Consider the following 25,949-nt stretch of genomic DNA (forward strand, 5'->3'; position numbering starts at 1 on the left):
AAAGCTAGAGATTCTCAGGCACGTGCCACCTGTCCGTCCCCTATTTAACCTTGTGCACTTAAAAACACAGAAAACAGCCTTCGGGCGTCTGTTCCACTCACTGAAGTGTTGATCTGCTGCAGACATCCATCCACATGCCGAGGCTTCCGCCAGCAAAAGTTGTCCACTACTGCCATCATGTGGATATGTGATGCACTCCACTTACAAACACACCCCGAGAGAAATCACATAGAGCACATCTCTGATCAAAAAGTTGTTTATTCCATGGTGAAAACATTCCGGTCACACACACACACACACACACACTCACACACAAATTTCTTTCTTTCATTCTTTTTTTTCTTTTTGTTTTTTAGAAACAGCAAAATTCCTTTGTATAATGCATGTGAGGAGACAAAAACGATCAAACAGTGACATAAGCACAAAGTGATTGGCTTTTGCAGCTCGGAAAGAGAAGGAAACACTTAAAAGAGAGACCTTTCAGTTCAGTCCGTCCGAAAGATCCGAAAACACCCGATGCTGTTTTTTTTTTTTTTCTTTTTTCCCCAGGTTAATATCATCCTAAGGCCATGTCAGGAAAGACTGCATTTCATGCCTCTCCCTGTAGGAATGACACCACTGAACACCTGTGCACGCTTTAATTTCAATGTTGATTTTTCGAGCTGCTTCTGAAAGGCATCAGCGGCTGTAGTAGTAGTAATAGTAGAAGTAGTAGTAGTAGTAAGCAGTTTATGGACTCGCTTTCCCAGAGTTCCTCAGCATTCCTCCTTGATGTAGATTTGTTCGTCTGTGTCGGACTCCAGGTGCTCCAGCCTGTCCGTCTGTCCGTTCATTATCTCGTCAGGGGTTTTCATGAATCTGTGGCACAGACGAGGCAAGTTCAGCAAATTATTCAAAATCCTGTTTTCTTTTGTTTTATTGATGACTCAAAAAGTAAATAACGGTTTGGAGCAGCGAGACAAGTTTGAAAAGAAGATGATGTACCTGAACAGAAGCCTTTGGCCAGGCTCTTTCCTGATAATGTTCAGTTTGTAGTAGTGTCTCAGTGCTCGCGACATCTTCTCGTACGTCATATTGGTCCTGTTCTGTAAGAGTTAAAACAGCAGGAGCGTCATGAGCAACGCTGTCAGTGTGACAGTGAGGGGACCTGACCTTAATTTAAGAGCAACATTTATTTTGGCCACTTGGTGTCAGTAAAAGTCCACAAAAGCTGAAAAGACCTATACAGCAAGATCCTGTTTGCTGTATAGCGTGCTTAATGTTTCAGCAAATAATTATTAATTTACACAACCAGCAGGCAGGAGGAGGTAGGAGATACACAACCAAACAAGAGGCCAAACAAACAACATACACCTGAGGGGCACTGGAATCCCCATCATCCAGAAAATCAAGCCATCAAAAGGTCTTTTTTGTATGCACAAAACCTTTGACGCTTCACGTAGTTGTGGTTTCAGTGTCAGAGCTCAAAATGTTTTTGGAACATTTTCAGTCACCATGTTTGTCTTTGTGCGACGGCACCTGCTCTTTGGAGCTAACATTTAGACACGTGTTGCTAACCGGTCTTCCATTAGCTAAAAGCTTGTCCTGCACTGCAGAGCTGGGGCGCTCTACAGCAGGATCACATCTGCTAAAGCACAAATTCATCTTAATTGTTGGCCAAAATTAACAAAACTAAAGTAGTGTTTTATCACAAATACTGGTGTTATTCTTCTAATGTTGTGTTTTCACTCAGCACATAAAAGCACAAGCTGCACGACTCTAGCGCTGCGTCTGCATCACTTACTGTGGTGAAGAGACAGTTGAGCGTGAAAGGGAAGTTGTTGAGTTACAGGTTGAGCTACATTACTGCCACTCTGACTGGAAGAAGATCACAGAGGAAATGATCTTTCTCGGACTAGTTCCTCTACTCCTCCCCTTCGAAGGGAGCCAGCTGAGGTGGTTCCTGAACACTTCCAGGTGGGGTGTTTAAGACATGTCCTACTAGGAGGACACCATAGATGAGATCCAGGACACCGTGGAGAGATTGGCTCTCTCGGCATAACTCGACCGAATCACTGACACTGACATCACCGATTTAATTCATCACAAAGCCTGGCTAACACACAGGTAGTGTCCTTACAGCTAAGACAGATGAAACACTAAATCCATCAGTGTGTCTGTGTTTACACTGAGCTGCTGTATTTCACTCAACTTTACATCCTATCAGCATTTCTACCAGAGTGATGAAAAGAAGCATCTGTTGTGCCAGGAAACATTTGTTAGGACTATAAAACTGAAACAAGTCGACAAAATTGTCGGAAAAAACCCCAAAAAACAAAAGTTCACTATTCAGTGATTAAGGTGCTTAGTTAATCAAGTCTCTGTCCTGATGTTTTATAAGAATAAATGAGTTAGTGCAGCTTTATGGTTGTAGGAATGACGATAAAAAGTCCCTTCTGTTGTGCTGCTCTTTTATATGCACTGCACATAACCACTGAACACCTAGAGCCCGTGTGTGTATGTACCTTGTGATTCCCCCAGAGCCTGGCCAGGCCGTTGGGGTCCATGATGCGGAAGACTTTGCTCTCCGGATCCTCCCAGCGGATGTAGTTCTCGTACCTGCTGTCTGAAAGGAGCTGGTAGACGTAGTCCCACAGCAGCCTGCAGTCTGCCAGAACCCAACAGGGAAAAGACAGAGTGAGCCGCTATCAGCAGATTCTCTGAAAAAGTTCCCATGCAAGGTTTCTGCCACAGATGCCGCCTCACGCAGCTTTGATGCTCGGCTCCGTCGCCGCTAAATCTTACCTGCTATCCGCCCGATGGGCATCTGCTGCTCCTCTGGAGGAGACACAGGCATGATGACGTGGTTCCTGTAGAGCGCCTCCTCCTGCTGCTGCTGTAGTAACTGCTGCTGTTGTTGCTGCTGATGCTGCTGTTGGTGCTGCTGGGCTAGCTGATGATGGTGTCCGTGGACTTTCCCCTCACGGCCGTTCTCCAGCGTCACCTGAGACAGGGGTCCCCCGCGGTTGTGCCTGAAGTCCATGCCAGCAGCCCCGCCACTCCTGCTTGGACTGAGGAGCAAAGGGTTCATGATGGCGCTGGGCATGAGTTGGATAACGCGAGGAGGGCCTGCCTCCTGGCCCCCAGGGCTGCCTGGACAGGGGGCTTCTCTGGGTGTAGCGCAGCGCCCGTTGGGTGCAGCCGGGGACACCGACAACGGGTACATTTCCTCCGGCAGGTGGTGATTGCTGTCGGGCAGCTGGGAGAAGGTTTGCAGGGAGTCCTCATTGGCGGGGCGAGGGTGGTTCGGCTCGGTGGGTGATCGTCGCGGGGCCGGGTGGTGCGGCGAGCGGGAGCGGTGCCGCAGTTCGATGGTTGGTGGATGCTGGGGGATGGGTTCTGTACCACGTGGTCCCCGTCGTACCGTTTCTGAGAGCACAGTTTACAGAGTGTAATAAATGTGTAAACCCAGAACAGTCTCCTAGAACGTAAGCTGGAAATTGATCAGCATACGGCAGGAAATTCTATTTTGGATATTCTACATGTTGCTCGATTAATTTACACAAAGAAGAACAATCAAGAATCTGAATCTCAACACCAAATCTTTCATTTCCCTAGAGCCAGCAGGTTTATATGACTCCCAGTGTTTACCTTACAGGTGTGCCAGCACCAAACTAAACACTGCTCTTTATTTGAGGCCAGCAGTCACTGAGCAGAGACATACAACACAGAAGGTGACACTTGGACTAAATCTGGTCTCAAAGACGACAGCATCCCTCTCAGAGTCTCAACTCACTATCAATATTAAAATCTTTCATAACTTGTACTGACTTAAGGGCCGTGATGTTGGCTTATATTAAAATGTGAATGTTCTGATGCTACTGTTCGTGTGCATGCCCAGCTTGGCTTTCACCGGAAACAAACAGCAGTATGAAGAGAACGTTTAGATTGCAAAGCACGAAATTCTTTTCATATTTTTATAGTCATGTAACTTGTTTCCTGCTGCTGTGATTTATCACCACAGCGAGCCAGCTACAAGGTGCTGATCACGAGCGTCACACAAGTCCGAAAACAAAAACACTAGGTGTCACTAATATTCTACTTTTTGGATGAGCATGCCTAGTGTTTTTATTTTTGAGGCATTTTGGGCAAAAAATTGCCACAACTCATACTCCTGTTGTTCTTTGAATTTTGCTCTGATTTTCAAATGTCTGCGGTGGAACCTGAGACAAGGAAGGCAGCTGCAGAAAGCAGTCTGCCTGTAGCGTTCGGTGTGCTTTATTGTTTAAATAAAGCTGCATTTCCTTGTAGAGCAGGTTTTACTGTCAACATTTGAAGTTACGGCTCCATCTCATTGTTGGTGTGTCACATTTCCTCAGATCAGAGCCAGAAAACAGTCTCAGGTATCCACTCGAACATGATTATTACTTCCTTGTTTTCAACAAAGCAGGGTGTCGAGTAAAAGCGCCGGTGCGTCATAGAGGACAACGGCAGACGTAATCTGTAGCAGAATAATTCTAAGATATTTTCATTCAGATTCAGTCTTGTTTTGTTCGGTTTCACAGTGTTGCCTTTTTAAGGAAAAAACTTTTTGCAATAATTGTGTTATTGGTCTAATGACGTGGGTTTATGTAGCCTGATACACAGAAATATGATTTATTATGGAGACAAAGATGCATTACTTATAATAATGTCAGCGCTGTTTCCAACAAACTGTTACTATTTTAAGATAATATGCACTTTATTTCTTAAAAAGTCAAACAATGGCACAACGATCTTTGTTTGACTCTCATGAGCAGCTTCATTCGAAACTTCGAAAGTGGTTGTTGCTGTTAAAGAAGGTCTTATCTCAGTTACTTGGTTTAAGAGTTCATCTGCTCTATCCAGCCCACACGGAGTGATTACTCAGTGTCAACGAAGATGTGAAAAGTACAACTGTTAGTTCAGTTTATGTTTGATTCGTTATCACAGCAAAACAAATGAGTTACAATCACAGTTTCATTGTAACTATTCGTTCTTATTGTGGCAGCTAAGTCTACGAAGCCACCTTTTCCTAAATTAGTGTAAAGACAATTTTATATTAACATATATTATTTCAGCCTTTATCGGGATAAACATCATTTAAAAATCTCAGCTTGTAGTTGTGTTAAGAGTTTGTTAAGATGCTGTTGTGACAAATTGGGCTCGCATTAACTACAGTGGTAATGTAGCTGCTGTGGATCGCAACGTTTTTGTGTTATTACCCAAACATGAAACAAAGTGTCTGACAGGGGACAGAAATTTTTGGGAACAGTTTAAACATTAGTTGTCATATTTATTGTACGGTGTAATTGTTAATAGTATCGGCACTATTTTAAGCTTTAAAGAGCAAATGAATGAGTATATTTATGTTTCTCTCTGGGTATTAGACATGCATGTTAGAGTGACTGTGATTCTAAACTTTTCACAGGTGTGAATGTGAGCATGAATATTCTCTCTGCGTTAGACCTGCTACAGACTGGCAAGAGCGCACACCAGCGCTCAGACAAGCAGGATAGTCCAGCCGCACCACAACTCTGAATTGGATAAGAGTTTATACTTCTACTCGTGACACTGACAATGACTGTAAGGGTGCTCGGAAATCATTTATTTATATAAAACATGTACATAAATTGTACATGCATGAATTGTTTTAAGTTAATTGGACATTTCAGCAGCTAGTTATTTATGCATTCCATCATATTTTCTAATTTTTCATATCACATGACCGTTTGGGCACAAGCATCACCATCTATCATGACATCTGACATCTTTATACAATAAAACTCTGAAAATGCAGCACACCAGCTCCGTATTGGAATTATGTTATTTAAGCGCACTCTAAATAAATTTGCTTACTATTAGCAAAAAAAAAAAAAAAGGTAATGCAGACAAGCTGCTGTAATGAGAATGCATTATTGTTTTGGTTTTTTTTAACTTTTCAAATGCATGTGATGTATGCATGAACAGGGGGCGGGGGAGTGTTTACTGGACTGACCTTCGAGCTTCAGGTGCTGCACAGCGCTTTCAGGCAGCGAATGGAAGGAGTTCCCAGGGAAGTAAGCAGACGGATAAAACACATGAGACTTCCTCTGCTTCAGGATATGTTGCAGCAGCTCGTACAGGACATCCCCTGCAGAGATGCAAAGGTCAGAGGTTACCATGCGTCTCCTGGTAGCCGTTTTACCCCTGCATAATAGGCCAAATTAGCATTGGCATCACAGACTCAAGTTCCACTTCTTCTTCTCCTCTCTGCTTTCCAGGGAGTGTGGAACTTGAGCAATAATGGAATAAATTTAGAGAGGTGCTTCTACGATACAGCAGCCTAGCACTTTGTTTGTTCCTAGAAAAAGTTTTCCTCGATATTCAACACCGTACCCCGATGACCCAGAGGGTATAGAATTGTAAGTTCCCTATCGGGTGACCCTACCCAGTCAGTTTCCTCTTACAGAAGTATTTTTTCTTCCACAGTGCAGATAAAACATTACAATGCAGTTATTAGCTTAGTCAAATGAGAAGCACATTTAGTTTCACAAGAGAAACTCTCTGGGAGCAGTTTGGATTTGTTAAACAAGAAAATGCGCTCGACAAATCCAAATACCTACAGTGCTTAAAGCGTCAGGACATCTAGGAGATAACGACAACTACCGTATGTGTTGACAAAAGTAAATGAGCCATGAGTCTATATGACCCCGGTGTCCTCCTTTAAGTGGTTATATTGCAGTGGCGACACCAGGCACAAAGCTCGAGCAGGAAGTTCACTGAATGATTTACAGCTGTTTTTCTTGTCCGAACACCGACGGCAACAGCTCCGCTCCCAAAATATTTACACTGTTAACAAATGAGCACAGGTACAGTGGATGTGATTCTAGCAGAGGACTGCCTCCACACACACACACTATCTCAAAGGCTTTGAGAACGAGGAAATGATTCTCATAAAGGAAGTGATGGCAAACACACATGCACAAACAAACACACACACACACCCCTTTCAGTTCTCACTTTCTGGTTCTGTGGCACCGACTTACACCGTGGGGAAAATTCCTGCTTCCTGGTGTTTGCTTTGATTCTGTATTTAATATGCTGCTTTAAAACCACAGCTTTGGATTCTGTCTGAAAACTACAAACTGTACACGATGAATGACAAATACCAGCAAACTAAAGAAACTGCAAAAAGTGTTAGGGGTACGTGATGACATTTGGTACCATTACAACTGGTGATTGCACATATTTCTGCAGAGATGTGCGAGGAAATCGCCTATTTGTGGTTTAAACTGCATAAAAGGCAGTTCATTAAACCATTAAAATAACAAAATCATCCCAAAAAGCCAACTAGAAATTGCCCAACTGTCTTGCCATCTTACATTGGAATCCTGGAGAACTATCTTTACTGTTTCAGGTTTCCCAATAGGTGTTTTCAAGTCCAAACATGTCACTGCAATCGTAACAGGTTCTAACATTCCAGGAAAAAAAACTCAGGCTATTATTTTAATGTTCTATTCTTAGAGCGTCTACAAAAGAGAAATACGCAGAGAGCAGGGACTGATGGGAACAGCACCCTTATAGTCACGCGAAGGAGGAAATGGATACTTCACTAGCCAAAAAATGTGCTCTGTTCCCTAAACTGACGTTTACAGTGAGAGCACGACTGAACAACCACTTGTACAGAAATATGATCAGTCTTATCGCTGTGTGTGTGTGTGTGTGTAGCTCCTGAAACCATCCGACACCACAATCACAGCGTCACATAAGAAAAGGAAGAAAAAAAATGCAAAACCTGTAATGATGATGAATCTTATTTTCCACGTATTTCCCAGACCTCGATTTCTCGACAGGATGTGAACATTTTGCATAGTGCTGAAACATCCTGATACGAGCCCGACAGCACCTGTCAGCTGGTTCTCATCCCTCTATAACCAGAGCCACTGACAACATTCAGTATCCTTTAAAAGGAAAAGGGGGATGTATATATTCTGAACAGAGCAACTGTTACTTAAACCAGCTTATTTAGACGTGACTCAGCTGATCAATATATAATTTATACAGAGTGGACCAAACCCACTGATATACAGATCCCCAAAAAACCCAAGGGAAAGAAAAAATGTAGAAAAAGAACAAACTAAATTAAAATTAATAAATGAATCTTTTATATTTGTCCACATAAATTACCTAATTAAGTATTTATTAATGTAACGAATGAATTACTTTAAATATTATCCACAATATCTTTTGCATTGCAAGCCTGCTCATCATCCTGACCCAAATCACACATCCCGTACTTCATCCTTGAGCGATTGAGTAAAATCTCCAACTCTGTCAGGGGAAAACACTTACTGTTGTTTTATTTTTATGCGCCTGGCCGCTGGCGTTGCCGGGGTGACAGTTGAGGTTGCCTTGTACTTCCTGATCAACCGTCTCCTACTTCCTCCCCCTTCAGCAGCTTTGCTGTAACAGCTGCCTCCCTCCACTGTCACCTCGCCCTGCTACCATTCATCCCCTGCTCCAGCTGACTTTATTCCTCTGCCAACACGAGAGCTTTGTTTGTCTGCGTGTTTGTCGCCAGGATTACGCAAAAACTAGCAGGCTGAATTTCGTGAACCCTGGAGGAGATGTGGAACAACCCTCTTCTACTTCCCTGTGTGAAATAGGGCATCGACCTTGGCAGAGGACGTGCTCTCAAAGCGTCCTCTTAGGTGATTTTCTTAAAAGGATGTAATGATCTATGCAGTAGCATCACTTTTCATATACAATTATCTTTACTGCCGGTTTGAATGGCAAACCAGGGTCAGTCGAGCCAAACACTGCAAAACTACACTTCAGCATGTTCATTGACTGCTTGTTTGTAGTCATTTTTCCTATTTTGTGTCAGTATTTTTGTCTAACGAAAGAATAGTCTCATGTTTTTCGTCTAAGATCGCTCTTTCTTCCCAATCCCTGTTTCCAGAGTGAGTCCTGCTCTAGTTGGAGCACACAAATATCTAATGGAATCCATCTAAGTGACTCATTTGTTAAACATTTCACTGATGTTTCCAGTTTTCCGAGCTTAGACTGCACCTCAAAACGGAAAAAAGAAATAAAAGCGTGTAGAAAGAGAGGTACCAGAGGGAGGGGATCGGTAGCGGAAGTCCTCCTTGGTAAGCAGCAGCAGGGCTTTGCCATTCATCTGGAAAGAACCGCTGGTGATCGGGCGCAGGGCAAACTCCTTCTCAGCCCATCGTAGCCACTGGGCCACGTCGTCCCTGCTCCAAAAGACTGGCTGCAGACCTGGAGGTGGAAAGAAAAAGAAAGGATTAGGTAAAGAAGAAATAAAATGGACGGAAGAAAACAAAGATGAGTTCAGTGAAGAAGCAGCATAAGGATGTGGGTGGTGATGGTGCTGGTGGTGGTGAGGGTGGGGGGAAGAAAGTAGGAAAGGCAGGAAGGAAAGGAGGGGGGAAGGGGAGACAGGGTTAGGGAGGAAAGGAGGAGGGGAAGGAGGGGGATAGGAAGGAAGGAGGCAGAGGCACTAAAAAGGATATTGAGGAAGTGGAGATAAAAGCCAAAAGGAGGGAGTGATTACGGGAACGGCAGTAGAGATAAAGAAAAAAAGATGAAGGAGGAGACCATCAGAAAGGGAGAGGAGGTTAGAATAAAAGATTAGAAGATGATAGGTTAAGGGGGAGAATACAGAATGACTCAGGGATGGGAAAAAAGGTAGGAAGGGAAGAGCAGAAAGACTGTCAGACTTATTTTATTTGATCTGTTCTGATCTGTCCTGCTCTTTGCTCTCCGAACTCCAGACAGGCGCATCAGAGGACAGACAGTTTATTAGTTTGTGTATAAAAGGACAAGGGCACATGGAGGGAAAAGAGCAGGCGAAACAGGAACGGCAGTATCTGTTTTTCTTCCTCCTCGCTTGCAAATGTTTCTTTCACTGCTGGGGGAAGAGGAGGAAAACATCTGCATCTTTACCGATGAAGAAAGATGAGAGAAGACTGCAAAAATGTAAAATATCTGACCGAAAGCTCGGCCTCACTTGAAAGCCGTACAGAGTTATTTGATTTTTAACATCATAGCTGCTGCAGAGGTAGCGCTAACTTTACTGGAGCTAAACATCTGCTGGGAGCTTTTCTTGTGGTTGAAACTTAGCCTTTAGATCGCTAAACAAAGAATCCCGATGAAAATAAAGGTGAGACTATACAGAAAGGATGAATATTTCTGTAGTTTGTGATGTTGTAGGACTTACTTCGCTTACCTAGAATGCAATACAGATGTATGCTTCCAGCTACAAGCAGAAACTACCATTGCTAAATTCAAAGCTAAGGATGATACATTAACTCAAAGCATAGCGATCTTCAAAAAGCTCAAGAAGAGACTGAATTAAAAAGCAAACCGCCTCTTGCTCAAATGTTTTCATTAAGTCTGAATTTTACTGTAAGAATTAAATTATATGGAAATTTGCTTTTTTTAAACCACCTAAGTAAGGATAATACGCTGGCTAGCGAAATGATAAAACAAATATATACTGAAATTGAACTATTTCATGTTATAGGTTACTTAATGCTTTTACAAATGTTTGTCAGTACTGCTAACTTCCACCGCTAAGCCTCATAAATTCTCTCGCTGCCCATTCCTTCCTTGTTTGCTTCAAGGGCATTTGGACCCAGAAATGGCTCATGACATCACCCTTAAGAAGCGGATCAGTTTAACTTAAACGACTACCAACCACTGCAGCTGAAGCATGAGAAACTATTTTAGAAGCTGTTCCTCTAACAGTCTTAGGAAAATCCAGACTCGAGATATTAGAAATATTTCTAGAAAATACACCGATTGACCAAATTCCCATAAATATAATCTACATAGGCAAACAACACACAGGTTTTGTAGCTTATGCCAATACGCTTTGCTGTGTTATTGAGATTCGATCAAGTGTTATCACAGTAAATTAACACCAGTTTCTGAGTACTGAGGCTGATTTAGCCTCTGTGATTATTTTTAAGACACATAACAGGACGCACACAAACTGACCCATATTTATTTCAGTGGACACAGATCCTGCCACCTCATATCATTTTCTACTGTTGGTGTAACCCAATGAGTTACTGTATGACTCAGGCTCGCCTCTTCTCTTTCACAAGGATAGAAACACATAAACACAGACTTTCAACACTGTCCGATCAGAACATCCACGACACCCACACAGAGCAGAACTACTCATTTCTTACATCACACTTATCACCCAGCCTCAAACACTTCCTCTGGGAGTTGGACAGCTGTTATCTTGGGCCGCCAATGTCATTGTCACACAAGTAATAGGAACCTAGTGCTCACTTTCAGCCAGCCACCCCCACCCCACTTTAGCTCCCCCCCCGCCTGTCAAACAAAGGAAGTTTTCACAGAGAGCAATCAATATAAAATGAAACCCTGTCTAGATTGTCAGCTTCCTATTTCTTGCCTTCCCTTCTAGACCTCTGTATTCAGATAAGGCCCGGGAAGCCCTAGGTTATCTGAAGCACTGCACACAGCCTGTCAAGCTCTGACCCTCAGCTTGTCAACGGGCATCCCACAAAAGTGTCAGGGAATGTGATACAGGTGTTTCACCAACACAGGAGCTAGTGGTGGGCAGATAAGAAACTGTATTTCTTATGCTTGCTTACTTGGTCTCTGCGTTTTTCATAGGAGCTGCTTCTTGGCTCACAGCAGAAATCTTAGCGAGGCTACATTTCCTGTTGCCTGAAGTATGTGTGACAATGAATATGTCACTTTCGTCCTTTGAAGCTGATGTAAAATGCTATCATATCTTCCCACTGTAAATTATTGTTAGTAATGGATAACATAGCAGAGATGGAGCTAGAATCCACTAAAATACTATGTCATGGACTTCGTATCAATAATGAAGCAGACTGCCATCCGCATTGCATACACCAGCTGTAAGTTTGTCCCTCGTGGCTGGCTTGTGAGAGGAGTGAAGCTGAGGCGGGCAGCAGTGCAGCCAAGGTCACGAGGTCATGGCTGTGGTATGCTCTCTCCAGGGCCGGAGAGAGGTGCTGCTCTGCCAAAACCCCTCCGAGATCCGGTCTGCCGGCCTCAGCCATCTGCACAGAGCCCAAAGGAGGAAGCAGCAAAGGGAGCAGAAGGGAGGAGAAGACGGAAGAAGGGGGCCCAAATACACGCATCCCACAACGCACTTTGCCAGGAAGCAATCCAGCGTGGGCTCTGTTTCAGCACAGGAAACTTCCTGCGGTAAGGTTAGAGAGCAATGCCGGGAGGCTTATTAACAGACAGCAGCAGCATGGAGAAAAAAAAGGGAGAGTGGAAACAGAAAGCAAAGAGCAGAGAGAACAGCAGTGGATTGTGTGTGAAAAGGTGACGAGGAAAAAAAAAAAACATAAGGCAGATAAAACTACAAAAACAAGAGGACTAAACAAAGACATAAGAGAAGAAGGCCAAGCAAACAGGAAACAGATACGATGCAGTTAATGAGAAGGAGCTCCCAGAGCCGGACATCATAGTCAGTCCTAAAGTCATATGCATGCTCTGCGTTGCTCTGTACTGATCTCTGAGGATGTACGGTCATGGTGAGACTAAAAAGGTCCTTACAACAAGTCGGTGACAAGCTTTAAACTGTGTAACATGGTGCTCCATCCTGCTGTAAAATGCACAAAGCAAAAGCAATCAGCAAGTAGCTCAGAGATGATCCAACTAACATTTGGGTACACGGCCAGGAAGCTCCCCGAGATCCAAATTGGACTAACGATCTATAACCAATCCCTAAAGAGCAAAGGATGAGCAGAAGCCTACAAACTGATCAGCTTACAACACAAAAAAAGCAAAAATCCAGAATGCCACAGAGTTTGAGAAGCTATGAAGAAGGAGTCTCCACACCATATATACTGGATACATAGGTTTATTTGCCAATAAAGGTCTTTGACACCAATCAACCTATATCATAAAAATGTATAAGAAATAATACAAACTAAAGCAGCAAAGTGTATGAAACACCAAATATGTGCCACCAAAATGAAGTAAATCAAACAAGCTACAGCCAGTCTGTGTCAAACAGCATTCCCTCACTGCAACATACATCTAAAGCTGCAACGCCATCTCTTCAGCAAGCTGACTGTGAAAGGTTCTCCACCCTTTGGGGATGAAGCCAAAGCCTAGATGTCAAGTACTACTGGTTCCACATTTACATATTATTTCTGAGGTCATCACTTCCTATTTAGATGCCCATTAGGTTTTATGGGGGATATTATCCATGTCATAGAGTCAGGATTTCATTCAACACAAGTTATTTGATTCTGATGGATTACACAAATGGGACCAGGTAACTAATGAAAGCTGTTGTTAATTCACAGTAAGACTTATGTATATCAAAGAGAAGGCAAGAAGTATCATAGCAGTATTAAACAGAGCAGTACAGGCTGAGCCAAAATGACTTTATAAGAAAATTGGGACATGAATGAAAGGTGGTCCTGCCAAATTAATGCTCACATAACCAAAGCAGGGATTTTATATGAGCCAAACAATTCATTAATCGAGTCTTACTGGAGATGTTTTTAACTGTACCAGTTTCTGGTTTAGTTTTCCAAAGCTTCTCCGAGCTGCAGATCATTCACAGTCATCATTGTCTCTCATGTTTCTGTCTTCTATGCTTATTGAATTGACAAAAGAACACTTTGATGTTTTTTCAACATGGATAATTTCTGAGTCACATTCAAGTTTCATTTTCAGGATCTTGTTGTGCATCTCATATCCGTGTAATGTAGACAGGAACTGATTCTAAACAGGACAGGAAACGCTAAGACACAAGCATCCTTCGCTTACTTAGAGGTGGAAAGGAAAATGGATGGCAATGGAGAGAGCTGCTTTGAACCTGAAATTCTGTTCCTTCGATACTTTCACGCGCTATCTGGAGACGATAAATTTGTCCTTTTTGGTTGTTTTCTGTCAGAGAATCTTTAACAGATTTGTTGCGGGAAGAAAATCAATTCCAGCCCCCCTTGTCGCTGGCCTGCCTTTGCCGACTGCATCTCAGGTTAACAGTCTTCATGAGAGCGTATGCTTGCGTTTACACTGAGTAAAACCCTCAAGCACGACAGCAGCAGGATCTCAAACCCTCGACTAAACCGTGGGCTCCTAATCCTCTCTGATGACACATAATTTTCACTCAGTGGTTTCTCAGGCCCCCGCTAATGTTCACTACGCACACATACACACACGGAGCTCACAAGTTGCCAAGGCAACTCACGAGCGCTTGGGATGAATGAAGGGAAGAGGAGGATGAGATCACTGGTATCTTGTTTCGTTGTTGCGGTACAGAAGCCCTCAGCTTCCCCTCTCAGCCAGACGAGTTAATGAGGTCCGTCCTGCTGCGAAGCTAAAAGGTCCCGTCCAGAATCACAGATCAGCTGTGTGCGTCTCACCATCGCTCACATTTCTGCCTCTCCTGCTTATGGATTTCTCACCTGGCTAAAAACTTTGACAACAGTCTCTTTTTTTCTTCTTGACTAGCTAAAAAGAAAAAGCTTCAGATTGTTACCCCTGTCCCACAGCTGTGCCACTTAAGCTGTCTTTTAAAGGATTATCATTTTGTCATTAATGGCTGTTGTTTTGTTAGCAAGCTTTCTCAAGCACCATGACTTCAACATAACTACTATTTACTTATAGTGTAAAACCTCTGAATAGTAGCGTACCACTATTAACTTTCTGCGACTGACTGTAAATACAACCGTGCTGTTGCCCGGAGTTAAGGGTGTTGCCACTGTGAAGAGTTCTACTTAAAATTTGAATTTAACTTTGTCAAACTTAATGCTACAGCTTTATAGTACTGGCCCAAAGCCTACTGAGGAGAAGTACTGTGTTAGAGCACCAGATCAGCGAGAGCTAGCTTTACTTTGTTTCAATCTACCACTGCAAGAGAAATTAATGAGCTTATTGCAATTTTTTTTGTAACATTGTAAAACATTACAATGTTACAACTTATGCCAAATAGGACACAAATTCCAATACCATTCACACACAAACATGCTGTAGTTAAATTCATGGTATGACTGTATAGAACAGAACAACAACACATTTACGAAAATCCATTGCATAAGTTTAGCATTTTCAAGCACTTTCTGTTATTATATTTGGACAATTAAATTCAATTTGGAGCATTATTGTGTTACATTTTGTGTTCCCCGTTTCTAGTTTGGTTGCTAGATACAAGTCTCTGTATGAGAATGCCAGAATCAGTTTCACTTAAAATTTCCATTAGAGGAAAAATAAAAGAGAATAGAAAAGAAAAAAAAAACTGTTGCTATTTATTGATCCAAGGTTTTCTAAAAAGTTTTATGCATTCATTCCAAACAATTAACAAACAGCTGCTGACTGAATGTGTTTAGTCATGTTCGAGCGTCATCACATTTTGGAGGGACCTGTTTCCTTTCTCTTCATTTGTAAAACTGGAACCAAATTGCTTACATGCTATATTTTGAGTCATAGTAGGATCTGAAAGTCAGGTCAGATATTATTTTCTGTCAGAAACTCCAGACTTTCAACAGTCTAGATATATACAAAAATACACACCTGATACACACACTTCTCAGACTGAGAATTTCAGCTTGGCCTGACCTGGATGAACTATAACTAAATAAACAACAAAAGAACGTACAACCGCATCAGTAAGGCTGGGACTTTGCTCTTAAACTCAGAGCTCCTTAGTCACTCAGTTCTTCAGTAAATGTTTGTCTTTTCTCTCAAAGCAGAAGTAGGCGGATATTGGTTTTGCTATCTCAATGGAGGAAAGGTTTTCTTTCTCCAGACAGTGGAGGAGGAGGAAGGAGGAAGGAGGAGGCGGGTTAGTTGTGACCTCCTGACACCCTGACTCAGGGACATGTGGATAGAAGTGACACGTTTTCTCAGTTACTCCTCTCTCTCTCTCACACACACACACACACACACACACTGCATCACCCCCTCACTTTCTGCACCGTACATCAATTCCCTGTCAGGTGGGTGCGGCAGGGAAAAATCCACCTCCAAACGAACACACACACACACACACACACACACACACACACACACACACACACACACTTTTACTTTTCAGCCAGGAGAACCAACCCCCACCACCTCTCATATTCATCCTCTGCTTCCTCCTCCGGCATGCACAAGCCTGTCCCCGTCCAGCAAAACTGGACTTCATCCAGTCAAAACAAACATAAAACAGATCATCAATCACACTTAAACTTTTTATGGCCAGGAAGTAGCACGGCCTGTTTTTGATAGTTTGTTGTTAAGCACAGGAGCAAGCCGGCTCTTGTAGGCTAGTTCCTGAATTCAGCGTCAACTGCCACTCTTCCTTTTGTTCAGAAGCCAATTTTTTCCCTCCCCTCTCCCTTCTTTTCTTTTCTTTTTTTTTTGAAAATGCAGGAGCTTCAAAGACGTTTGTTAACTAAATCAAAAGGCTCATGCTTGTCTGAAACACATACACACCCTGTAAGCACACTACTCCTGTTCTTCTTTGCATGTGGAGAATGGGAGGGCAGGATTTATCCGTGTCATCATATCTAATGCAAAGTGCATACCTTCTTCTTTTAAAATGAGACAGTGTCTATTTGTGAAACCTCAGAGTCGTTTGCATCAAGCCTGTCGCTCCTGAAAGCAGTTTCAGTAATGACAGAGGGTTAAAGCTCAAACTACACAGGGCCAGTCACAGATTACATTTTGTGTGACCGTTAATGTTGACTGATTTAATCTGGAGCAATTTGTCTTTTTCCACACTGCAAAGCTTAATGAGTTTTAGTGACAGTTGAAGTCTGTCGAATCATTAGGGTTTATTGCTGCTTCCATCCTCCGCTGTGGTTTTTTTTTTTTGTAAGTACTGGTAAAACACAAAAAGCAGGAAACCTGTGCCAACACTACACAAAGGTGGGGGAAAGCGTTTATTGTCCTCAAGCAAGGTGCATATATGTCCACGCGGGTGTTCCCTGGTAGGTGTGTGCATGCTTTTCTTCTTTGTGACAAACATAACCGAGCAACGGCTGCCTTTCCAAGTAGGCTCTCATTCCACTGATGAACTCACTGCATAGTCTTAGAGACTCACCAACAGTAGTCCTTGCTACCTAGGTGAGTTTCTAGGAGCCTGGTTATGTTTATAGGGGCCAACTCACTACATGAGGGGCCATTATAAGACTCAATACTGTAGCCTTGGAGTCTGCTCAACCCCAGGGACAAGGTCCTCTCTGAAGTGTTAAGAGCTAGAAAAGAAGGCCAATGGAAGTTTTTTGGAGACAGCTCACCTCTTAGCCTTTTTGCTGAGACATGAAATGTCAACTCCAAAAAAAGTGTATTAAGACTACCATGATAACTGAGAACCTATACAGACATATGCCCTCTCTGAACAAGCATGTGAATCAGGGATCGCAAACCTGCGTCTCTTTTGCACAACTTTGCTGCATCTCCGCTGGATCCCTGCGGCTTCGACCAAACAGCAACGAGATGACGGAGTTATTTTCAATAAAAGTTGCAAGAAGTCTTTGCAGACCCATCATGTGTAGGTGTATAATCACGCCTCAAAATCACATTTTGAGCCAAGAAAACCCTGGAATTGTTCCAGGAATTGTTTGGTTTATTTTTTTTAATCGACAGTTTCCATTACTTTTGTTCCAAAATTTAATAATTCCAAAGTTTAAGTACAAAATTCTTATAAACACCTTGCCCCAGTCTAGTCACATGTGGTAAAAGATTTTAACTATTTTCACCTATTAGTAATACTTAGATGCTAATAATACAAGGGTCGAATACATTTTGGGTCAAAAATGACTCCAAAATTGTTCTTCTGACAGTAAGAAACCTGCTCCTTGAACTTAATGGTATCAAAAACCAGCATTGCTCAGCAAGCCAGCTGTTAGGGAAGAGCTGACGGGATGAAATGCCACTAAGGTGCAGTATAATAAAATTGGGATCCAGGTGAATAAAGGAAATAAGCTAAACTAGTCTGTATTCGAAAAAATTCTTCTTTTTTTTTTTTAAATATCAACTCTGCAAAGTTTCCTTTTAAAAATCATAAGTCATCAAGGTCAATAGGTCATGGCCATGCTCAACATTTCAAAAGAGCCCAATCACGTCCTGTTTGGCAGGAAGTATCTCCCAAACACAGCGTTAATAAAAGCACATGGAAGGAATTTCATTAACTGGACATTTATCCAGAGGAAATGCATTCGAGTCACGTGGGCTATTTGCAGCTGAGATTAACACACAATCGGTGTGTAAAACGTGTGTGTTCGTGATGTTTCGAGTAAAGAAAGCCCACCACCACCATTGCCTTGTTAGAAACGCCATGTGGAGTGTGTCGCAGACAGGAAGAGCAGGGGGCTGCGCTCAGCTCACTCGCTGGCATGTGAAAACAGTTTCCCTTTCAGAAAAGAAAAGAGAGGAGTTAAAACACGCACATAGACACACACACACACACACACACCATCAACAACAACATTTATTCAGGAAGCGCCGTCTGCCCACTCAGGAAATTCCTGAGGACAAGAGCTGCTTCCAGGGGCAGGAAATTTCCCCTCAGAAAGACCAAACACACATGCACACACACGCAGACACACACACACACACACACACACACACACACACACTTTGTGACACCAATTTCCCCACAGCAGTAAAATGGGTAATATACCACAAAGTGAGAGAGAGACCAAAGGAAGCTTGTGGGGGATTGCAGTCATGCATGGTAACACACACAAACACATACACTTAGTCATACACACACGTCCCCCCTCACACACACACAGTATACACCTACACTACCTCTGGCAAGCTTTGCACAAAGACACAAGATTCACTCACACTCATCCACCCACTCTTCAAGCACGCATAGTGCAAACCCAGCTGTGAGCACGAACACACACACACACACACACACACACACACACACACACACCAAGGAAACCAGCCAGTCTTGTTTCCATGGACATAGAGGGTTTTTTTAATCATCGGGGAAGATATTTCTACTGTCGCAGCCAGAGTTCTTTTGTATTTAGTGTTTGTTGTAAAAAATAAAATAAATAAATAAAAATAATCGGCGTGTGTCACAGACCTTTAAATAATTCACTGTTATCTCAGTGACTAGACCTTCATTTGCGTCATTCTCAGAGTATGTAGGCGCCATGTTGGCCAATACTGCCTGGGTTGCGATTGAATTAAAAACCAAACAAATTTAGTTCATCAGTTAGCATCTGCATGGATTCATTATGTGTGTGTGTGTGTGTGTGTGTGTGTGTGTGTGTGTGTGTGTGTGTGTGTGTGTGTGTGCGTGCGCGCTCTTTTACAACTTGTCTTGCCTTTCACACAAACTAAAGAAAACAAAAGGACATGGATGGTTGACGGCACTCCTCCGCTAGCTGTTTAAAGCTGCACATTTGTCTACTGACAGACTAATACTGCTGCATTATTCCTTTAATGGCTTGTTTTAAAGCCAAAAAAGAATCGAGTCAATTTATGTCTTCTCAAAGCAAAGTCCAAGCATTTAATTGACACATGCTCCAACAAAGCATGTCTCTTTCAACCATTTACTGAAAAACTGTAGCAGGGTTTCAACCAACGCAAACGTGTTTCCGTGCAGTACTGAGCGTTGTTCAGTGATGTTATGCACTGGTCAAATGCTGATTGGACGACAATTTGGAATAGACATAGGGAGCAACGGCAAAGATCACCAGGAATGGAAGAATTATGAAAAATACATCAAAGACCAGGAAGTACAACTCAAAAAGCATAGAACTTTGTGTTCGTATGTTATAACTTCACTGTTAATTATTCAAGCTTTAGCTGGGCTTTTGATAAACAAATTCACCCAGTTTTTTCCATAAAAGCAAAGACTAGAGATAAGATTTGAAATGTACACAATATAACTTTTTTCCTTATAACTAATGCCACTATATAGGATATGCGATATGGGTAAAAGTATTGGGTCACACCTCATAATCTTTAAAATCCAGATGTTTTAGTCCCTTGTCCACAGGTGTACAAAATCAAGCACCTAGCGAATCAATCTGCCTTTACTAATATTAGTGAAAGGGTGCGTCATGAATTTCAGCATGGCATTGTAATAAGATACCCCGCTGTAACAAGTCAGTTCATGAAACTTCTCCCCTCCTAGATATTCCAGGAGCAGGTGAAAGTGGTACTGCAGCGTTATAGTGGATTTAGCAACCACAGCAATAAGGTACCAGACCAAAGTTATACACCTGGGTCACTGGATACTGAAGCACATGGTGCATAAAAGTTGTCAATGCTTTGCTAATTAAATAACTACAGAGCTCCAAACTTCCTCTGAAATGAACATCAGCACAAACAATGTGCACTGGGAGCTTCATGGCATGGGTTTCAAAATCTAAGCAGCTCCTGTAGGCGTAATGTGTTGTTGTATGTAAAGTCTTCAAAAATAAAATAAAAAACTCACAAACACCACAAAAGGAATATTGTAACGGTTTTATGGTTTGAGAATCACACACTTTGTACTGGTATAATTCTCATGTCCGTGTGGCATTTTCAAAGCTAAAGGTAGAAGATTATCTTAACATAGCATAAAAACTCGAAATATGGGGGAAACAGCTAGCTTAATTTTGTCCGTGGCAACAAAAACACCTACCAGCTCAGTCACATCCTTGTTCGCAAAAACACAGGTTGGAGTTTTATTGGCAGCTAGGTGGGTATAATAACTTCCAGAAATCATGTTGCCAACAAGTGGTTACCAGGCAACCTTTGCATAAATCAGGAAGCTACTACCACAAACAAGATGGAGCGTGTTGATTAGCGAGGTTTAGAGTTGCTGATAGATTTTGTTAACTTTGAGATCTAAACAAACTACTTTTCCTGTGTTTACAGCGTTAAGTTAAGCTAATTAGCTCCTAGCTAAAGTTGTATATTGAAAAGATGGACATGAGAGGTCTGATTTTCCCATCTAATTATCAGCAAGAAAACCAATGAAAAGCACCTTTAAGCTTGGTCAAAGACTATGTGTGTGTATCACTAAGGCTCTGTTGTCTCAATGGCAGTTATTCTAAAGGTCACTTGAGACTGGCTTCAAATAAGAGTCAGTGTTTGTACAGCACCAATTGAAATACACAAAATTAAGAGAGTAAATAATTCAATAATAATAATGTCTATGGCTTAATATAAAAAATTTAGGGGTTTTTTTGTCTCCATGAGTAATCTTCTTTCACTTCTTTTAAATGAAATATATGATATCACACAGCTTGCTGTGCAATACCAGCAGCCGGTCCAAAAACTTTGTGTTTTAGTTTTAATGAGTGGATTTATTTATTGGAGTGACTTTTAGCATTAATTAGCCTATGACTTGCTAATTAAGCTTACTAGCATTAGATAATAGCAGTACTGCAGGCTTTTATCTATATATGGTCACTCAAGGGTGCAAAAAAGACTATTTAAGTTTCAAAGTAGTGGTTCAAATAACAAGGAATGACATCATGATAGCCACATCTATCTTTTATATACAAGCTATGATTAGGTCAAACCTGCCAACTGAAGGAAGCTTCAAAGTGTTTTGACTTTAAATATTTTCAAATATTTTATTTTCATAGTTTTTATTTTCTACATTTAAATTCTGCTTATTCACATATTTTATCACATCAAACCTGTTAGCATTTCAAAACTAAACCTGACTGCTTTGTATGATGTCACAAAACATGTCATTAAACATGTTGTGCAGACTTTAAAATCCAAACATGAGTGCATCTTCAGTAAATATTAATTGCTTTTTTTTTTTTAAATCCCTTTATTTAGTTCGTTTTACTCCAGATGTGTGTTGTGTCTTTACATAAATTTCTTTTTATATTATGCCAGCATATAGTTACAACTTGACGTTTTTTGGCCCAAAAATGTCTTCATAATGAATAAAATTCATTCACTGACATAGACGATGTTTTAACATACTGCATTTGGTAACGATTTAAACACACTGTGTTAGAGTTTACAGTGTACTGCAGTGATGTCTGACAGAAAGGGTTAAAAATTGAGCCTAGTAGCATTCTTTAGTGTGAGGAGCAGGCTGCAACTCTCCCCGATCTAATCCACTTCCTCCCCAGGAAATGGAGAAGGCGGATTTCTGCCCACACTGCAATTTCCTCCCTCATTCTTTTTCTTTCTGTCTTTTTTTCCCCTCTCCTCCTCCGCTCTCTCCTCCTCCTCCTCCTCCTTCTTCTTCTTCTCGCTCTTCCTTCCCTCTTCACCCCTCCTCCCCCCACCGTCAGAATAAATCTCCCTCTGAGTGCGGGGGTTAATGGATGACTTGTTTTCCAGCACGTGTGTTTATATAGCAAGGAAGAGAAAGGACGAGCAGAGGTGTTTTAGACCTTGTGAGCCGTGACAAAGACGTGTGGCTGGCTGTCTGAGAGAGGAGAGTGGATCCCCTTTAGCAGCAGACATAAACTAAACACTGCAGAAGAAAAAAATGAAAGACGACCTGCAGATGTCTGAGTCTGCGTGAGCAACTGTGCTTGACATCTGATTAAAACAGAGTTCGACTTCCACATGTCTGCGGATGTGAAGTGACCCATCAGTTTACTCGACAGGAAACCCAATGCGGACCTGTTGAGCGTTCTTCCTTTTTCTGCAACAATACAAAAGAGGAAGTGGGCTGAGGGAATTTCCTGTGCATCTCATCCAGCTTCAGCCTGACACCCAGCCTAACGCCCCGCCAAGAGTCCTGAACTTCACACCGGCTAGAGAAAAACTAACTGGTTAAATATTGACATGTGCACCAATGAAGCAATTCAGGGTTAGTCTTTGAACTGTTAGCCTATCTCTTGGCACAGCTCCAACCCCGCCCCCTCTATGATTGGGTAAGCAATGAATGAGCAGATGCAACCAAACTCTAGTCCAGTAAAACTGTGAATGTCACCCAGTTGCTTCACCAAGTTGTTCCCAAATATATTTCATCAGACTTTCTCCTTTGCTGGTTCAACTAAAGCCGGCTAGTCACTTTCACCTTGCCCTTCACGTCACGGCTCTGGAAAGACTAGGCTGCGTCAATGCTGACCATGAAAGGTAGATGGAAGCTCTTCAACTGGTTTCAACTGATACGAACAGAGAAGGAAAGACACCCAAATGATTTTTTAAAAATTAATGCTTCCACAAAAAAGCCACCTGACTCATATCTCACAAATGTGTTCACATTCAGTCTACTTTACATTTAAAGCATCACAATAAATGCAAAGTCTTACAATCAGAAAAAAACTGAAGAGAAAAACTTTTTTTCAAATAACAGAATCCTGCTTTTCCTGTTTTGAATTGTGACTGAGTCATCCACGATACTGCACGACATGTCCATGTCAAAATGTTCTGATATCCGTTTTCTATTTGTGTCAAAATAACCTTTCCTCACCATTCAGTGATACAGTGATACAGTGGGGCAAAAAAGTATTTAGTCAGCCACCGATTGTGCAAGTTCCCCCACTTAAAATGATGACAGAGGTCAGTAATTTGCACCAGAGGTACACTTCAACTGTGAGAGACAGAATGTGAAAAAAAAATCCATGAATCCACATGGTAGGATTTGTAAAGAATTTATTCGTAAATCAGGGTGGAAAATAAGTATTTGGTCACCTCAAACAAGGAAAATCTCTGGCTCTCACAGACCTGTAACGTCTTCTGTAAGAAGCTTTTCTGTCCCCCACTCGTTACCTGTATGAATGGCACCTGTTTGAACCCATCATCTGTATAAAAGACACCTGTCCACAGCCTCAGACAGTCAGACTCCAAACTCCGCCATGGCCAAGACCAAAGAGCTTTCGAAGGACACCAGGAAAAGTATTGTAGACCTGCACCAGACTGGGAAGAGTGAATCTACAATAGGCAAGCAGCTTGGTGTGAAAAAAATCAACTGTGGGAGCAATCATCAGAAAATGGAAGACATACAAGACCACTGATAATCTCCCTCGATCTGGGGCTCCACGCAAGATCTCATCCCGTGGGGTCAAAATGATCATGAGAACGGTGAGCAAAGATCCCAGAACCACACGGGGGGACCTGGTGAAAGACCTGCAGAGAGCTGGGACCAAAGTAACAAAGGTCACCATCAGTAACACACTACAACGGCAGGGAATCAAATCCCGCAGTGCCAGACGTGTTCCGCTGCTGAAGCCAGTGCATGTCCAGGCCCGTCTGAAGTTTGCCAGAGAGCACATGGATGATACAGCAGAGGATTGGGAGAATGTCATGTGGTCAGATGAAACCAAAGTAGAACTTTTTGGTATAAACTCAACTCGTCGTGTTTGGAGGAAGAAGAATACTGAGTTGCATCCCAAGAACACCATACCTACTGTGAAGCATGGGGGTGGAAACATCATGCTATGGGGCTGTTTTTCTGCCAAGGGGACAGGACGACTGATCCGTGTTAAGGACAGAATGAATGGGGCCATGTATCGTGAGATTTTGAGCCAAAACCTCCTTCCATCAGTGAGAACTTTGAAGATGAAACAAGGCTGGGTCTTCCAACATGACAATGATCCAAAACACACCGCCTGGGCAACAAAGGAGTGGCTCCGTAAGAAGCATTTGAAAGTCCTGGAGTGGCCTAGCCAGTCTCCAGACCTCAACCCCATAGAAAATCTGTGGCGGGAGTTGAAAGTCCGTGTTGCTCGGCGACAGCCCCAAAACATCACTGCTCTCGAGAAGATCTGCATGGAGGAATGGGCCAAAATACCAGCTACTGTGTGTGCAAACCTGGTAAAGACCTATAGTAAACGTTTGACCTCTGTAACATAACCTTTGTTGGCAATAACAAAGTATTGAGTTGTATTTTTGTTATTGACCAAATACTTATTTTCCACCCTGATTTACCAATAAATTCTTTACAAATCCTACCATGTGGATTCATGGATTTTTTTTTCACATTCTGTCTCTCACAGTTGAAGTGTACCTCTGGTGCAAATTACTGACCTCTGTCATCATTTTAAGTGGGGGAACTTGCACAATCGGTGGCTGACTAAATACTTTTTTGCCCCACTGTAAATGCTGATAAAGGGTGTCCAGAGACCACGAGAGCCATCTGCAGTGGCTGTCAGCATGTTAGTACTGTGGCTCAAACCGGACCCACCGTCACCTCAGAAACACACCTTTAGAGTTTCAGGACTGTATCCTGCATACTTGCAGTCTGGAAGCTTAATTGCTACAACCGAATGATGTAGTCCAAGTTATTCTTTTTAGATTAGTTCCCAGTCTGCTCTGAAGGACACGTGTTTAACAGTGACCCCGGGCTACAGCCAGTGTTTCAGGGCTTACTGTTTAACTCATATTCAGACTAAGACTTACAATTTTGTGACAAGAAACTGTTTATATTCTACGATGAGATAAATGATGATCAGATTAAAGAAACTGTTTTTTTAGATTAGCATTTCTGCCTTTGCAGCCAAAGCACACTCTGATACGGCTGATCAATACTGCTGGATACAAACAGAAGCAGAAACAGAATGTTCTGGTACCAAAAACCTTCTATGCTGCCTATTTTGATTAGCAATAATCAAAATTATAAGAAATGCAAGTTTGCCAACATTACACACAACAAGTTTCAGGGTATAGAAACATAACATAACCATAGAGCTAGCAAAGTTAAGTTACAGAAGTTTTCTTTCAACAACCTCATTTTAAGTTATTGAATGACACCTTTTGCACACGTGCTCATACACTGCGGGAGAACTAGCATCGGCCAAATCAATAATGATAACATCATTATTAATAACTGAACATTGTGTATCTTGTACAACTCAGAGATCGGCTAAGTATTGGCATAAATGCAACAAAGCTAACTTGAACGTGAAAGACTAGCTGGCTAACTGCCCCCTGTGATATAATGTTAGCTAGTGTTACTTATCTTACTTGCTAACACAGGAAAACTTCCTGATATCCAGCATACCATCTATAAAGCTAGCTAACCAAAGGTTTGTAATCCCTTTATAGAG

At 42.1% G+C, this 25,949-nt stretch overlaps 1 protein-coding gene across 2 annotated transcripts in view; it reads right to left on the reverse strand.

Annotated features, from left to right (window-relative positions):
* Positions 1 to 240: 240 nt before the first annotated feature.
* etv6 (ETS variant transcription factor 6) overlaps positions 241 to 25,949 on the reverse strand; it is a 30,832-nt gene continuing 5,123 nt past the window's right edge. For both annotated transcript variants that reach the window (XM_014407310.3, XM_004553870.5), the window contains exons 3-8: positions 9,097 to 9,261; positions 5,996 to 6,130; positions 2,785 to 3,408; positions 2,505 to 2,647; positions 985 to 1,085; positions 241 to 858 (exon numbers count right to left, since the gene is read on the reverse strand). In XM_014407310.3, the coding sequence (XP_014262796.1) occupies positions 756 to 858; positions 985 to 1,085; positions 2,505 to 2,647; positions 2,785 to 3,408; positions 5,996 to 6,130; positions 9,097 to 9,261 (1,271 nt within the window). In that variant the 3' untranslated portion in view covers positions 241 to 755. The remainder of the gene's footprint in view (positions 859 to 984; positions 1,086 to 2,504; positions 2,648 to 2,784; positions 3,409 to 5,995; positions 6,131 to 9,096; positions 9,262 to 25,949) is intronic.

The sequence above is a fragment of the Maylandia zebra genome, linkage group LG17 (genome assembly GCF_041146795.1).
Source record: "Maylandia zebra isolate NMK-2024a linkage group LG17, Mzebra_GT3a, whole genome shotgun sequence".
Classification (NCBI taxonomy): domain Eukaryota; kingdom Metazoa; phylum Chordata; class Actinopteri; order Cichliformes; family Cichlidae; genus Maylandia; species Maylandia zebra.